The 14,794-nt window shown below is 49.2% G+C and overlaps 1 protein-coding gene across 2 annotated transcripts; it reads right to left on the reverse strand.

Moving 5' to 3' along the window:
• Positions 1-9,138: 9,138 nt before the first annotated feature.
• LINGO4 (leucine rich repeat and Ig domain containing 4) lies at positions 9,139-14,347 on the reverse strand. 2 transcript variants are annotated; one of them, XM_045546328.1, is made up of 2 exons: positions 14,104-14,347; positions 9,139-11,595 (listed from the first exon to the last, which is right to left on the reverse strand). In XM_045546328.1, exon 2 carries the CDS (start codon positions 11,580-11,582, stop codon positions 9,801-9,803), a length of 1,782 nt encoding a protein of 593 aa, XP_045402284.1. In that variant the 5' UTR covers positions 11,583-11,595; positions 14,104-14,347; the 3' UTR covers positions 9,139-9,800. The 2 variants fall into 2 exon arrangements, with proteins under 2 accessions (XP_045402284.1, XP_045402285.1); XM_045546329.1 differs by lacking the exon at positions 14,104-14,347 and adding an exon at positions 12,362-13,258.
• Positions 14,348-14,794: the final 447 nt, after the last annotated feature.

The following is a 14,794-nucleotide window of genomic DNA, read 5'->3' on the forward strand; positions in this document are numbered from 1 at the left end:
AGGATCGCTTGCGCTCTCTGGAGTTGGAGACCAGCCTGAGCAAGAGCGAGACCCTGTCTCTACTAAAAAAATAGAAAGAAATTATCTGGACAACTAAAAATATATAGAAAAAATTAGCCAGGCATCGTGGTGCATGCCTGTAGTCCCAGCTACTCTGGAGGCTGAGGCAGGAGGATCGCTTGAGCCCAGGAGTTGGAGGTTGCTGTGAGGTAGGCTGACACCAGGGCATTCTACTCAGGGCAATGGAGTGAGTTGTTTGATAGCCCAGTTACACAATGTGTTATCAAATTTCTCAATTTTTGACAATCTGATAGTGCAATGATATTTCATTGCAATTTAGATTTTTCACTTTTCTTATAAGTAAAGTTGAACACCTTTTAATATGTTTAAGTGGAAAATTTTTTGTAAATCTGTTTATATACTTTGTTCATATTTTTGTTGCTTATTTTCTTAATATTTAAATGCTCTTTGTATATAAGTTAAAAATATTTTTCTCTTTTCCCAGTTTGTTCTATATCTTTTTACTTTGTTTATGGTGATTCTTTGCAAATTTCAATCTTTATGTAGTTGAATTTATGAACATTTTCTTTGATAACTTTTGGGTTTCATATCATATTTAGAAAAGTCTCCCACTACTTAAAATTAGTTTTAAAACTCCTATGTTTTCTTCAAATATTTTCGTAGTGTCTTTTTGTACATGTGTTTGATTCATCTGGAATTTTAGAGTAAGGGTGTGAAATAGAGATCCAACTTGTTTGTTTGAGACAGGGTCTTGCTCTGTCACCTGAACTAGAGTGCAGTGGTGTCATAACTCGTTGCAAACTAGAGCTACTGGGCTCAAATGATCCTCCTGCCTCAGTCTCCCAAGTAGCTGAGATTACAGGTGTGCTCCGCCACGCCCAGCTAATTTCTCTACTTTTTGTAGAGTTTCACTCTTGCTCAGGCTGGCATGGAAGTCCTGGCCTCAAGCAATCCTCCCTAAGTGCTAGGATTATAGGTGTGAGCCACTGCACCCAGTCTTTGTTTTGTTTTATCCAACACTTCTTATTGAATAACCTGTATTTTCTCCATTATTTTTGTTTGTTATATCCACATTGTTTTGTTTTCTTTATAATATCCAAATTGCCACATGTATCTGAGTCTATTTCTAGATTTTTTCATTTTGTCCCATTGTTCTATTTATGTTCTAGTACCATATTGTTTTTTACATTGCTGTACATGTGTTTTTACCACAATTTAAAAAATTACCATATGCATGCAGAAAAATGCACAAATAAGTATGTCTCTTTGAGTTTTCAAAAATGGAATACATTAGTGTAACCAGCAGCAGATCAAGAAACATTACCAGTGCCCCAGAAACTGCCCTTGGTGCCGCCTCACTCACCACTCCCCTCAAGGATAGCCACTCTTCTGACTCCTACCTAATGCTATAAACTAGTTTTGCCTGTGTTTGGTTTTTTTTTTGTATACAGGGAATCACAGAGTATTTACTCTTTTGTGTCTGGCTTCTTTCAAATTATTTCTGTGAGATTTAGCCATGTTGCTGTGTATGTATAGTTTTAGTCCATTCCTTCTCATTACTGTGTAGTATTATATTGTGAGACTATACCATAATTTACTTTTCTATTCTATTGTTAATGTTATTTTGATTGGAATCATATATTTTTAGATTATGTAAAGGAGAATTGTATTTATGATAAAGAATCTTCATTGATGTCCCATCAGTAGCATTTTTAAGTTTTCATCATGTAGAATTTATACATTTCTTGTTAAGATTAATTCCTAGGTATTTGAGTGCCTTGATTGCTACAGTTATTTTTACTTTTAAAAAGGTAAAAGAAAAAAAACAGGCCGGGAGCGGTGGCTCACGCCTGTAATCCTAGCACTCTGGGAGGCCAAGGCGGGTGGATTGTTTGAGCTCAGGAGTTCGAGACCAGCCTGAGCAAGAGCGAGACCCCCATCTCTACTAAAAAAAATAGAAAGAAATTATCTGGACAACTAAAAATATATGTAGAAAAAATTAGCTGGGCATGGTGGCACATGCCTGTAGACACAGCTACTCGGGAGGCTGAGGCAGGAGGATTGCTTAAGCCTAGGAGTTTGAGGTTTCTGTGAGCTAGGCTGATGCCATGGCACTCTAGCCCGGGCAACAGAGTGAGACTCTGTCTCAAAAAAAAAAAAAAAAAGAAAGAAAAGGAAAAAAAAACTGAATAAAATACAAAAACAAAACAAAAAGAAAAGTCAAAAGGTAAAAGATGGCCAGGTGCTGTGGCTCACACCTGTAATCTAGCACTTTGGGGTGCTAAAGAGGGAGGACCACTTGAGGCCAGCCTGGGCAATAGTGAGACCTTATTGCTATGAAAAATAAAAAATATTAGCTGGGCTACTTGGGAGGCTGGGCTGGGAGGATCACTTGAGCCCACAAGTTGGAGGTTGCAGTGAGCTATGATGACACTGCACTCTAGCTCCAGCATCAGAGCAAGACCCTGTCTCAAAAAAAAAAAGTAAAAGAGTAGTTCAAGTCCAAGGAAGAATATCCAACGTTGCTATAAAAAGCACAGACCTACTTCTTCACGGGCCTGTCATCTTCCCATTGGGGTTCAGCATGGGCAAAAAAAGAGGACATATAAGTCCAAAAAGAAGGGTTAAAAATTAAGTAACAGGAGGAATTTCTTAATCAGAGTAGTGAAAAATCCAGGTGGAATCACTTCTCCTGGAAATTTTTAAAAAGAAGGTTGACTTCTAACTGGCTGGGTAGGGAAGTTGGGGAGTAGAAGGAATAACTTTAGGTGAGCTGATTCCAAATTCACTCCCAAGTCACTGTGCATTTGGGATTTCTCATCTCATTTCCCCTCTAAGAGCTCACATCAGGATGGAAAGATTGAGTTGTGGTATGCTGGGATTGGCTGAAATGTAATTTCTTTTTTTTTTTTTTTTTTGTTGAGACAGAGTCTCACTTTGTTGCCTGGGCTAGAGTGCCGTGGCGTCAGCCTAGCTCACAGCAACCTCAAACTCCTGGGCTCAAGCGATCCTACTGCCTCAGCCTCCCGAGTAGCTAGCTGGGACTACAGGCATGCGCCACCATGCCCGGCTAATTTTTTCTATATATATTTTTAGTTGGCCAGATAATTTCTTTCCATTTTTAGTAGAGACGGGGTCTCGCTCAGGCTGGTCTCGAACTCCTGACCTTGAGCAATCCACCCGCTTCGGCCTCCCAGAGGGCTAGGATTACAGGCGTGAGCCACCGCACCCGGCCATGAAATGTAATTTCTTTATTCTCATCTTCAAAGAGTCTATTTTCTTTCCTTGAAGGGTGTTCTGAACAGGCTGTAGGAGGTAGTAGGTGAAATGAGTTAACATAAGGTCTGGGTTGCCAGAGAGTGCAGGGTTCGGTGGGCCGGTGTTTCCATTCAATAAGCTGAAGCAGGAAAGTAGACTTTAGCTAGAGATCTGGGCGGTGAGGGGTTCTCCAATACAGGTAGCCTGGCTCCAGAGTCTGGACTGCTCACAGAGTTCCTTTCCTGCACAACATGTGGATGATCCATTCAAACAATATTCAGCAGTCTGAGTCTTTGAAAAATAGCACTGATCTCTCCTTTTCCCATTGTAGTATTCACTGCTTCCTCCCCCGTTCATCAAGCCCTCTTCACCGAAAGGAAGACTGAGAGCCTGACCCTTATTATCACAATTTATGCTGGTGCTACTCATTCAGTCTTTAGGTCAGATTGATGAATTGTGGCAGGTGTCCTAGGAGAGATTCTCCTAAGCCTGTCCAGCTGTTTTCCTACTTAATCTCCTTACAAAGCAGTTCAGAGGAACAGGACTCAGGAGTCCCTGGTCTCAGATACTCTCCAGCCTGAGTCACCACCATACTTACTTCTTAGAGAAAGAGTCCCACCCAAAGTCTCCTGCTTCTCCCTGAGAGATGGGTGCTGGTGGGAGAAGGGGACTGGGGAGGAGACAGTGCTAGAGGCAAGAGCATGTTTTCCTACAGGACCCATCACACCACCTGCTCTTACTTGTGCTGACGTCTGCTTCACACTGTAGGCTTTTGTCAACGGAAAAAAACCAAACTCTGTAAAATAATTTTAAAAAGGTTTATTCTGAGCCAAATTTGAGGACCATGACCCGGAGCCACGCCCAAGAGGCCTTAGGCAAGTGGACTCGGGTGTGGCTGGGTTACAGTTTGGTTTTATACATTTTAGGGAGACGGGGGTTTCAGGTAAAGTCATAAATCAATACGTGGGAGACATACATTGGTTTGGCCCGAAAAGGTGGGACATCTCGAAGTGGGGGAGGGGGATCTTACAGGTTATAGGTGGGTTTAAAGATTCTTTGGCTTGTAATTGGTTAAAGACATGAAGCCTTTGTCTAAAGGCTTGGAATATTTTAATATAATTGCTGTTTATCAGAGATAAGCCACCCCAGGACATAGATTTGTTGTGTAAATTGAGGGCCTGTAGGTTTGTCTTGCATACCCTTAGGCTTGTTAATGGGTTACAAAGGATGTCCCCAAGAACGGAGGGGAGCATGATGAGGCATGTCTGACCTCCCTCCCCTGGCAGGCAATTTAGTTTTAGGATATTCCTTTGGCCAGGAGGGGGTCCATTCAGTCAGCTGGTGGGGGGGGGGTGAGCCTTAAAATTTTATTTTAGTTCACACTTTCTAGCCTTTTCTCTTTACCTCTAATGCCACCCCTCAACCTGGGGCTTCTCAGAGTAGAGGTTTTCAATCTGCATTTCATGGAGTCTGTGATGGCTTGAGAATGACTGGATAATGTGTAAAGACTTTTTGTTCATAGCTTGCACCAGGTATGCTCAGGGGGTTGTGACTCAAAAAAACTAAGGATCATTGCCTTGCAAGGCTCTCGGGAAATCAGGGATCCGGCACAGCCAAGAAGATGGAGCCAGAAATTGAAGAAAGAATGTGGCCGGGTGCGGTGGCTCATGCCTGTAATCCTAGCACTTGGGAGGCCGAGGCGGACGGGTCATTTGAGCTCAGGAGTTCGAGACCAGCCTGAGCAAGAGCGAGACACCATCTCTACTAAAAATAGAAAGAAATTATATGGACAACTAGGCCGGGCGCGGTGGCTCACGCCTGTAATCCTAGCACTCTGGGAGTCCAGGCGGGTGGACCTCTCCAGGTCAGGAGTTTGAGACCAGCCTGAGCGAGACCCCGTCTCTACTAAAAATAGAAAGAAATTATCTGGCCAACTAAAAATATATATAGAAAAAATTAGCCAGGCGTGGTGGCTCATGCCTGTAGTCCCAGCTACTCGGGAGGCTGAGGCAGTAGGATCGCTTAAGCCCAGGAGTTTGAGGTTACTGTGAGCGAGGCTGATGCCATGGCACTCACTCTAGCCCGGGTAACAAAGCGAGACTCTGTCTCAAAAAAAAAAATATATATATATATAAAAAAATATATAAAAATATTTTTACCCTAATATCAAGAATCAGTCCAATGAAGCCTCCATTTTTAATTTTGAGAGGCTCCTTTGCTGGAAGCCAGGTATTTCACTTCAGTCTATCTGATCCCTGGAATTTCTGTTCCTTTCTACTGGTTCCTGAGGCGGAGGCAGTAAAAACATTGAGAGAGGGGCTGAGAAGAAAGAGTAAAAACAAACAAAAAATTCCAACTTCCTGAATCGAGTACATTAGAGGTATGGAAGAAAGGTGAGGATCAGCACCTGACCCCAGTGGCCCCTGAAAGTTCAGAGTGGGTGGGGTAGAAGATCTCACCTTTTTTACAGGTCATGTCCTGCAACTGAAAGGCCCTGGGAGAGGGAGTTATAAAAGTGTAACAGTGAGTGTGACAGTATGGTGTAAAGTGCATGAATTCTGAGTCAGCTCTGAGTTCAAATGCAGTTCCCTGGCCGGATGCAGTGGCTCACGCCTGTAATCCTAGCACTCTGGGAGGCCGAGGTGGGAGGATGGCTCGAGGTCAGGAGTTCGAGACCAGCCTGAGCAAGAGCGAGACCCTGTCTCTACTAAAAATAGAAAGAAATGATTTGGACAGCTAAAATATGTATATAGAAAAAAATTAGCCAGGCATGGTGGCACATGCCTGTAGTCCCGGCTACTCAGGAGGCTGAGGCAGTAGGATTGCTTGAGCCCAGGAGTTTGAGGTTGCTGTGAGCTAGGCTGACACCACGGCACTCTAGCCCAGGCAACAGAGTGAGACTCTGTCTCAAAAACAAACAAACAAACAAAAAAACAAATGCAGTTCCCTTACTAACCTAGCTGTGTTCTCAAGCAACTTAATCTGTCTGACCTTTAGTTCCATCAGCTAAAATGCCTGCCTACCATATAGCGTTGGTGTGAGGATTAAATAAGAAAACATATAGGCCGGGCGCAGTGGCTCACGCCTGTAATCCTAGCCCTCTGGGAGGCCGAAGCGGGTGGATCGCTCGCTCGAGGTCAGGAGTTCGAGACCAGCCTGAGCGAGACCCCGTCTCTACTAAAAATAGAAAGAAATTATCTGGCCAACTAAAAATATATATAGAAAAAATTAGCCAGGCGTGGTGGCGCATGCCTGTAGTCCCAGCTACTCGGGAGGCTGAGGCAGTAGGATCGCTTAAGCCCAGGAGTTTGAGGTTGCTGTGAGCTAGGCTGACGCCACGGCACTCACTCTAGCCCGGGCAACAAAGTGAGACTCTGTTGCAAAAAAAAAAAAAAAAAGAAAAGAAAACATATAAAGCCACCGACATAAACGTTATTTTCTTCTCTCTGTACTACTGTCCCATAACATCCCCGCACATGCATGTGGCCACAAAACTCATGCACACACACCACCCTCTCATGCCCCAGTTACATTTGCACACTCTTGGGTACACACACACTCCAGCCTGTACAGCCACAACTGAGCTGAGGGCAGCCTCCTCAGGTAAGACACGGGACTGTCTTGCTAATGACTGGACGAGCTATAGAAGTGCCCAACACAGTAGCCGCTTTACAGTAACAGGCTCACCTCTCGAAGGTATTCTGGAAAAGCTGTGACAGGAGTGCAGGGGTGGTAGTGGGGGGTAACTCCACAGGCATTTCCCTGAGAATAAATGTGTTTGGGGGGGAGACTTTGTCCACTGCTGCCAAGGAGACCCTAGTCTATGCTGTGGGTCATCGTATGATGGAGCTTCGCTTTTCAGTGTGGTAGTCGTTGGCCACGTGGCTATTGGACACTTAATGTAAAGGTAGATAGTGAATTGAGGAATGGAATTTTAAATTTATTTAATTTTAATTCATTGAAAATTTAAAACATAGACTTGATTTAGTTATTGGAAATGTTTTATGTTTGCAACAACTTAGACGTGTGAATCTTTTTCAACAGTGAATTTTGTGATATCTAAGGTAAGATAAGGTAAGATATTTCCGGTGAAAATTTAGTGACTGAATTGAGATGTGCTATAAGTGTAAAATATACACTGGATTTTAAAGACCGATTATGAAAATATAGTGTTAATATCTCACTACTGATTTTTACATTGATAACATTGAAATGATAATAACTTGGGTATATTGAGTTAAATAAAATATAGTATTAAAATTAACTGTATCTGTTTCATTTTTATTTTTTAATGTGGCTACTAGAAAGTTTGAAACTACATATATGACTTGAATTCTATTTCTACTGGGCAGGGCTGCTTCGGGTTACTTTGGGCGGCAGCATCTCCCAGCGCCAGTCATCGGTTCCTAACTGTGTCAGGGGCTCCCCAGAGAAGATTTCTCTGAACAGCATTGCTACTTCTGCCCGTATCTGCATTGCAGAGAGGGCAACTAGAGTGAGAAGCTCCAGCACCCAACTCCCAAGTCCCAACCTAATAAGCTGCTGGTGGAAGATCATGGGGAGGAGAGGGAGGGCTGTGCCCCAGGAACCCTTTCTGGAACATCATAAACTGGCGAGGGGAGGTTGCTGGGATGCTAATTAAGTTGTGTGTGCATGGGGGATGGGGAGGTTGGAGGCTCAGGGATACCCATTTCTCAAGAATGTCCGTTTCTCCAGCCTCACTCTCCAAACTGCTGGGTTCTCACATTCACCTCTGGCCCCACCCCCACATTCCCGTCTCTGCCCCACTAAAGAGCTTGCCTGACTGTGATCCAGCTTTGCCTTCTCCGTGGTGCTGGCTCCTGTCGCCTATCAGGGACAGTTTGAGCTGGGAATCTTCTAATGAGTGGCATCTCCTCACAAGGACAACGGCAGCAGCAGGAATCAGCTGGAGAGCTCATGATGCTTGCGTATGCTTTGGCGTAGGGGTGGATGGGAGTCCAGAGATTGGAGGGAAACTGAGGACACTGGGCAGACGCTGCTGCAGAGAGAGGCTCCCCAGGGCCACATGATCTCCATTTCTCATCCCTCTTCCCTCTACGCTCCTGCCCCGTCACTCATCCCCTCATAGATGCTGGGGCTGTTGCCCTGTCCCTCGAGCTCCTGGCATCAGCATCTCTACTTCTCTTTGGGCTCTGCTTCGCCCTCTTTTTGAAGTACGCTCAGTGGTAGTCAGCAGTTCCACCTCCCACTCCACCTCCCCATCTGGGGTCTCGGTAAGTATAAGTCAGTGACCTCTATCCAGAGACAGCTTCCCACTGGCGCTGCACTAAGCACAGAGCAAGGGGAAGCCGCAGAGGGCTGGTGGAAATGAACCAGGCAGGCAGTTACGCCCCCTGCCATCCAGTTCTCACTGCAGCGTGCAGTGCCCTCCTCCCTGGTTCCTCCAAGCCTAGTCCCTACTGTGTCTTGGGTCTTTCTCCTTTGACAACTGCAGATTCTTGCTTTCGTTCCACATTCTCTGGGAGTTCCTTTCTGGCTTTCCCCCAAGGGCACTAGGGGTCTGCGACACTGGCATGGTAGGGGGAGCCTGTTGGAGAAATGGGAAAGAGGGCAGAAGCTGGGTGTCCTAGTTTGGAATTCCCACATAGGGATCTCCTGGAATGTGGAGGATCTCTCCTGCTCCAGAGATGGAGACTGAAACTGGGGCTGGGAGTGCTGCTCTCTGCAGGCACGGTGGGCTTCTTTACCCTGTTGGCTGGGCCAGGTGAGATGGGGGGAAGGCCTTTGGGATACATGATCAATGGGCAGCAGAAAGGGCAGGAAAAGAGAAATGAGGGCAGGAAATAGACTGAAGTAAAGAAAACTCCAGAGATCATGTTTAGGTTTGGCTGCTACCGATGTGGCCTTCTGGCAGCAGGTTTAATGGTCTGATGGACAGAGGAAGGTGGTGGAGGCTCATGCAGACACAGTACCAGTGTGTGGGCTGTCCCCATCCTCTTCTCCATAGCCTCAGAGCCCTGGGCTCTAGTTCCTGGAGCCTAGGGGCAAGGGTAGGGGTGGGGAAGGGTAACAGAAAAGAAAGGGAGACTGCCTGGTTGAGGAATAGAGACTCCAGGAAGGAAATGGCACTTCCCAGCCCCACCTCTGAAATAATCTTGTAGCTGTGGTTGGTAAGTGGTATTGGTTATTAAAAGATGTAAGTGTGTGTGAAGAAAGCCCAGTGGTTAGACTAGCAGACTGCAGCCTTGGTTATGTTTCTTGCTTTGTGTGTGTGGAAGGGGTGGGGGACCAAAGAGGGCTGGACTGACTATAGGGTCTGTATCTGCAGCTCCCTGGGACCCTCAGAGAAGAGAGGACAGATGGGGAAAGCTCAGGGAAGCAGACTGTAGCAGAGGCACTAGTTGCTGGCACAGTGCAGGCGGGAGGTGTGGCGACGTGTGCTGCTTGGGACTAGGTTCTGGTCCAAGTAGGCTTGGTTCTGTTTTCCCCTTTTTTAATCTGGAGCTGACTTGGCTGGGTCACCAGCGTGGAAGGAAAGGTCAGAAGAGCTTGGCAGTGACCCGGTTACCCCCAGAGTTTTTATCCCCAGAGGGCCGAGGTGCCACAAAGTCGAAGGTCATGTGATGTTTGACCCGGCCCTTGCCCTTGCTCCAGAGGGCAATCAGGCCAAAGCAGAGGGTCACTGAGGTGAGGAAGGGGAGGAAGCCGACAGCCAGCACCATAGCCAGGCCTCTGCTATCTAGAAAGAAGGGCCCTGGGATCCCTGGCACGGTGATGTTGAGGTCGGAGAGGGAGCCATTTGGTGGTTCAACTTGGATTACTTCCAGCCAGGTCCTCAGGGAGTCATTCCCAGCTACGTTGCTGACCACACACACATAGGCCCCTCTGTCCCGCAGTTGCACGGAGCGAATCTCTAGTGTCCCATCCTCTAGGACCCTTACTCTCCCAGCCCTTCCCAGCCAAGCCCCCTGAGGCCTCATCCAGGAGACAGTGGGGGCTGGGTCTCCATCTCCAGAGCAGGAGAAAACGGCATGCCCCCCCTCCTCTGCAATGACCCATCGAGGCCCTGACTTTCGGATCAGGGCTGGTTTGCAAGTGAAGTGCCCTGGAGGTAGGATGTCTGAAAACTCCCTCAGGCTCTTCCCCTGGACATGCTGGGGGCCAGCACAGGCAGGAGGGGATGTGCCAAAGTCCAGGTGGTGGCGGAGCCGGAGCAGCCAGAGGAGGCGGCAGTCACAGGTTAGGGGGTTGCCAGACAGCCTCAGGGTGGCCAGTTTGTTTGGAGAAGGGAAGGCTGTTTCCTCTAGTGTCTGAAGGGCATTGTCTGCCACATCCAGGAGGTGGAAGGCAGTCAAGCCATGGAAGGCCTGGGCAGCAATGGAGGTGAGGCACGCCCCTGACAGTCGTAACTCCTGGAGTCGCACCAGGGGGCTGAGTCTTCGGGCTGGGATGGCTGAGATAGGGTTCTGAGAGAGATCCAGGACTCTGAGGAAGCTCAGGTGGTGCAGTGCTTGGAAGGGCACCGAGCTCAAGTTGCAGCGAGTGATGGCGAGGCTGCTGAGATTGAGCCCAACCAGGCTCCCAGGGTCCAGAGCCTCCAGAGATGGCCAGTGGTGGATCTCCAGCTCCTTCAGCTGCCCCAGCCCTCGTAACGCCCCAGCTGGCAGCCTCCCAATATCCAGCTCTCGAAGCCTAAGGGCCACTAGTGCTGGGAGACGGGCGAGGGCCAGACCAGGCACTGTGCTGAGGTTGCAGCGCTCCAGGGTGAGGGTGCTCAGCTTGGCCAGCCCTGCAAAGGCTCCTGGAGCCACAAACACCAGGTGGTTGTCCCCAACCTCCAGCTGCTGGAGGTTGCCTAGCTCCCCAAAAGCTCCATCTAGGAAAAGGACAATCTGGTTGAAGCGGAGGTCCAACAGTGTCAGGGCAGACAGGCCTGAGAAGACCCCAGGCCCCATGATTCTGAGCCGATTGCCCTGCAGCCTCAGGGTCAGTAGGCTTTGCAGGCCGTGGAAGGCCCCGGGCTCCAGGGTGGAGAGCTGGTTGTAGCTGAGGTCCAGTTCCTGGAGCAGGCTCAGGCGGGAGAGCATTCCCCGCTGAAGCCCCCACAGGTGGTTCCCACTCAGGTCCAGGAGCTCAGTGTCCAGCGGGAGTCCCCCAGGTACAGCCTCCAGTCGCCTGTGAGCACAGAGCACTGCCCGGGGCTGGGAGCTACAGTCACACACAGCAGGGCAGCTGCCACTGCTCCCTCCGGGCAGGAGGAGCAGGAAAAGGAGGGGGCACCACGGGGTCCAGGCCTGCTTTGGAGCTGTGGCCACATCCATTCCCTCTTCAATCCTGAAATAGATGATGACATGCCCCTTTTTGGAAAGTGTTTCAGATGATGGTGGCCCTGAACTTCCCTGGGCTTCCTTACAGGGGAGAGAAATTGGTCTGTCTCAGCATTGCCAGCAAGTAGGGCACAGAACCAGGAAGAGTTCGGATGCACCACCTTCCTGAGGCTTCCTGGGACTCCTCTTTGCGGAATCTCTACTTTCTTCCTCCTCCCAGCCCTGGCTAACTGGCCAAGTGCTTACTAGCTCATGGAACCCTAGTCGAGCCTGATTTCTCTAGGGAAAGTTTTAAGGGAATGGGACAGGGAAAGGGAGGGAAGTAACTTTGAGTCTCCTTGTAATAGGTTTTTCCCTGTGAGATCCAGGAATATCTCAGATCCCCTCTCCCTGATATCTGCTCTCCCCAAGCTCTGCTCTGTTCCTCTCTGCCCACACTAGTTCTCCCATTTTATGTACCCATAGATTTGCCTAAAGCTCAGGGAGGGAGATCACATCCTTGGCCCAGAATTCCATGTCCTGATTGGAGAGAGGTCCTCACCTTGACTAAGTCACCCAAGGCTGGGAAACATGCAGCCTCAGCTCTGCCCCCACTCTCTGCCCTCCTTTAGCCTGGCCCAGGGCCTGAGCCCTGGACTAGCAAGTTCCAATCTCCCCAGAATGCCTGAGTGGACGATAGCCAGGCTGCACATTAGCCATGGCCAGGATGCAGGGGGCACTTGACTCAGAAGCCAAGAATGCCCCATAAGAGTCAAAGGGCAACTGCTGCTCACCTACAGATGAAGTTGGGGTGTATGCGGCACCCAAACGATGCCCAGGTTCTGAGTTCTGTTGCTTGGTGCTCAGTCTTAGGCTTCTCTTGTATCCCTCCTTATGGTTTTTTGTTTCTAGTCCAGTGTGTGAATCCAAAGGAGAGTTCTTGCCCTCTTTGGCCTGAGCTGTCTGAGTAATTCTCAAGGGACAGATTGTGAGCCAGGGAGGTGTAGGTAAGTGAGGAGAGAGAGCGTCTGAGCAGACACTGTGGGGTGGGGAGGAAGGGAGCCCTTGGCTGGCACAGCAGGTGTCTGGGCACAGGCAGTGTACAGAGCCTGTCGACTTAAAGTAGGTTTCTGGGTGCCAGGGTCTGGGCAGTATCAGGAAGATGGTGACTACAATGACCACTGGAGGCTGGCTGAAGTGACAGAAAAGAAGGAGTCCTCTAGGTGCTGAGAGCCCCTCGACTCACCCTGCTCAATGCCAACAGGGACCCCAAGGGACAGGAAGTATTGGAATTGGCAAAGAATGGCCAAAGAGACAGGAGCAAGAGCCCACAGATGCTCCCTGGGAGGCAGCGTGCCTGGTTTCTGCCGAGCTGCAGTGCAACCCTGGTCACCTTTGGGCTTTCAGGTTTCAGCCTCTCTGAGCCCTACGGGGTCAGCTTTCTCCTACTTGCCCCATATTTTTCCATGTGGAACTTGGGAGAGGCAGTTTAAGAGATGGTGATTTCTCCCCTCTTTCTTCCCACGCTACACCCTTCTCTAGAAGGATCATGCTAATGGCTGTCTTAGAGACACTTCAGAGGATTGTAGTAGTTGGGAAAGTAAAGAAAGAGGCCACAAGAGCAGAGGGTTGCAGGAAACTGGTCTGAGGCTCGGGGATGAGGAAGAATAACATGGGGCAAAGGCTGCTGACCAGACTCCTCTTGCCCTTCCCCTGACCTAACAGGTATCCATGGCTCTTCCGTGTTCTTCGGGAAGAGACGTGTCCCAGCCCCCCTCATTCTCCCTGTGCCTGTTCTGGGAAGTCCACCTGACAGCTAGCTCTTCATCACTGCTGCTGCAGTTCCTGCTCATCCTTTTGCTCTGCATTCGGCACAAGTGCAATGAAGCGTGTAAGCCAGCTTTCTTCCCTCCCGCTCCTGCGAGTTTCCTTAGTCCCCAAAGCCTGCTGGGTCGGGGGCTCTGGGGCTAACCCCTTTTATTTATGCGGTGCCGAATAGTCACAAACTTTCCTTGCCAACCATCACGCCTGTAAGACGCCTCTGGCCACTTTGCAGGAAGAGACAGATGTGAGAACCACTTCTTTCTCTCCTTCAGGGGGGTGGGATCTGGGACACCATTCCCTCAGGGATAAGGAGCTCTCTTTTTGTCTCTATGTGGCAGTCCAGGGACACATTTGAACACGGATATTCTCTTTAAAGCACATCTGATTGAGGGATGGGGCCTGTGTGCGGAGGGCACTCCCGGAGGAGAGATTTACTGAATATCCACACTGACTGTGGGGGAGAACCCTTCCCAGAGGCAGAGGGGACGCTGGGGGGATGGAGGGAGGTCTCCTTAGAGTCCTTCCACTCAGGGGCACCTGGACATTTTAGTTTCCCCATCAAAGTCCTATGGGGCAAAGAGTAATAGTTGGCCAGGGTGGGGATAGGGGCACAAACCCTCTAGCCCGGATAGGTGCACTGGACTGGCCTTGTCACTGAGAATATTATGGGAAAGGCAGCTGCAGCTCTGGGACAGAAGGTAGGGGCACTTACCGGAGAAGCTGGCGGGTGACATCAAGTTTGGCACTGCATCTGTCCAGGGCTGGGGGCCCTGTCCCATTCGAGCTGCCCCTCGGGCCCCTGCACCTCCCCCGTGTGCCTCACTCCCCACTCCTGCCGCCCGCCTGCCCGCTGTCGCCACCACTGCTGCTGCTGGTGCTGCTGCTGCGGCCGCTGCTGCCAAGACTGAGGTAGAGAAAAGAGCCAGAAAGCATTTCTCCTTTTTCCTCTCTCTCTCTCTCTCTCTCTCTCTCTCTCTCTCTCTCTCTCTCTCTCTCTCTTTTTAAACCAGGCGAGAATGAGTCTGCTGCAACCCTGTTGGTGCAAAATAAATAAATAAAGCAACCTGGGAGGGCTGCAGCAGGCACCACTACAGGATGGCGAGTGAGGGGGAGGGGACTGGAGGGGGGCTCTGGTGCCAAGGAGGGGTCTAACGGATCTGACATCCTGACATCCTACCCGCCCCCCCATTCCCCCCTCCCCCGCCCAGAGCTCCAGCAACCCGCCTTCCAGAGGATTGTCTTTTGGGCTCCCAGATGCTGGGCAATTCTGTGCAACCTCTAAATCTAAACGTCCCCTGTGGGTATCATTCATGGGACGGTTCTTGGTGCAGAACACAACACCCCCTGTGGAGCTTAGTTTGAGGCTCCTTCGGTGAGGGTTCCTGAGGGTCAGTTCACAAGCC

The sequence above is a fragment of the Lemur catta genome, chromosome 3 (genome assembly GCF_020740605.2).
Source record: "Lemur catta isolate mLemCat1 chromosome 3, mLemCat1.pri, whole genome shotgun sequence".
NCBI lineage: Eukaryota > Metazoa > Chordata > Mammalia > Primates > Lemuridae > Lemur > Lemur catta.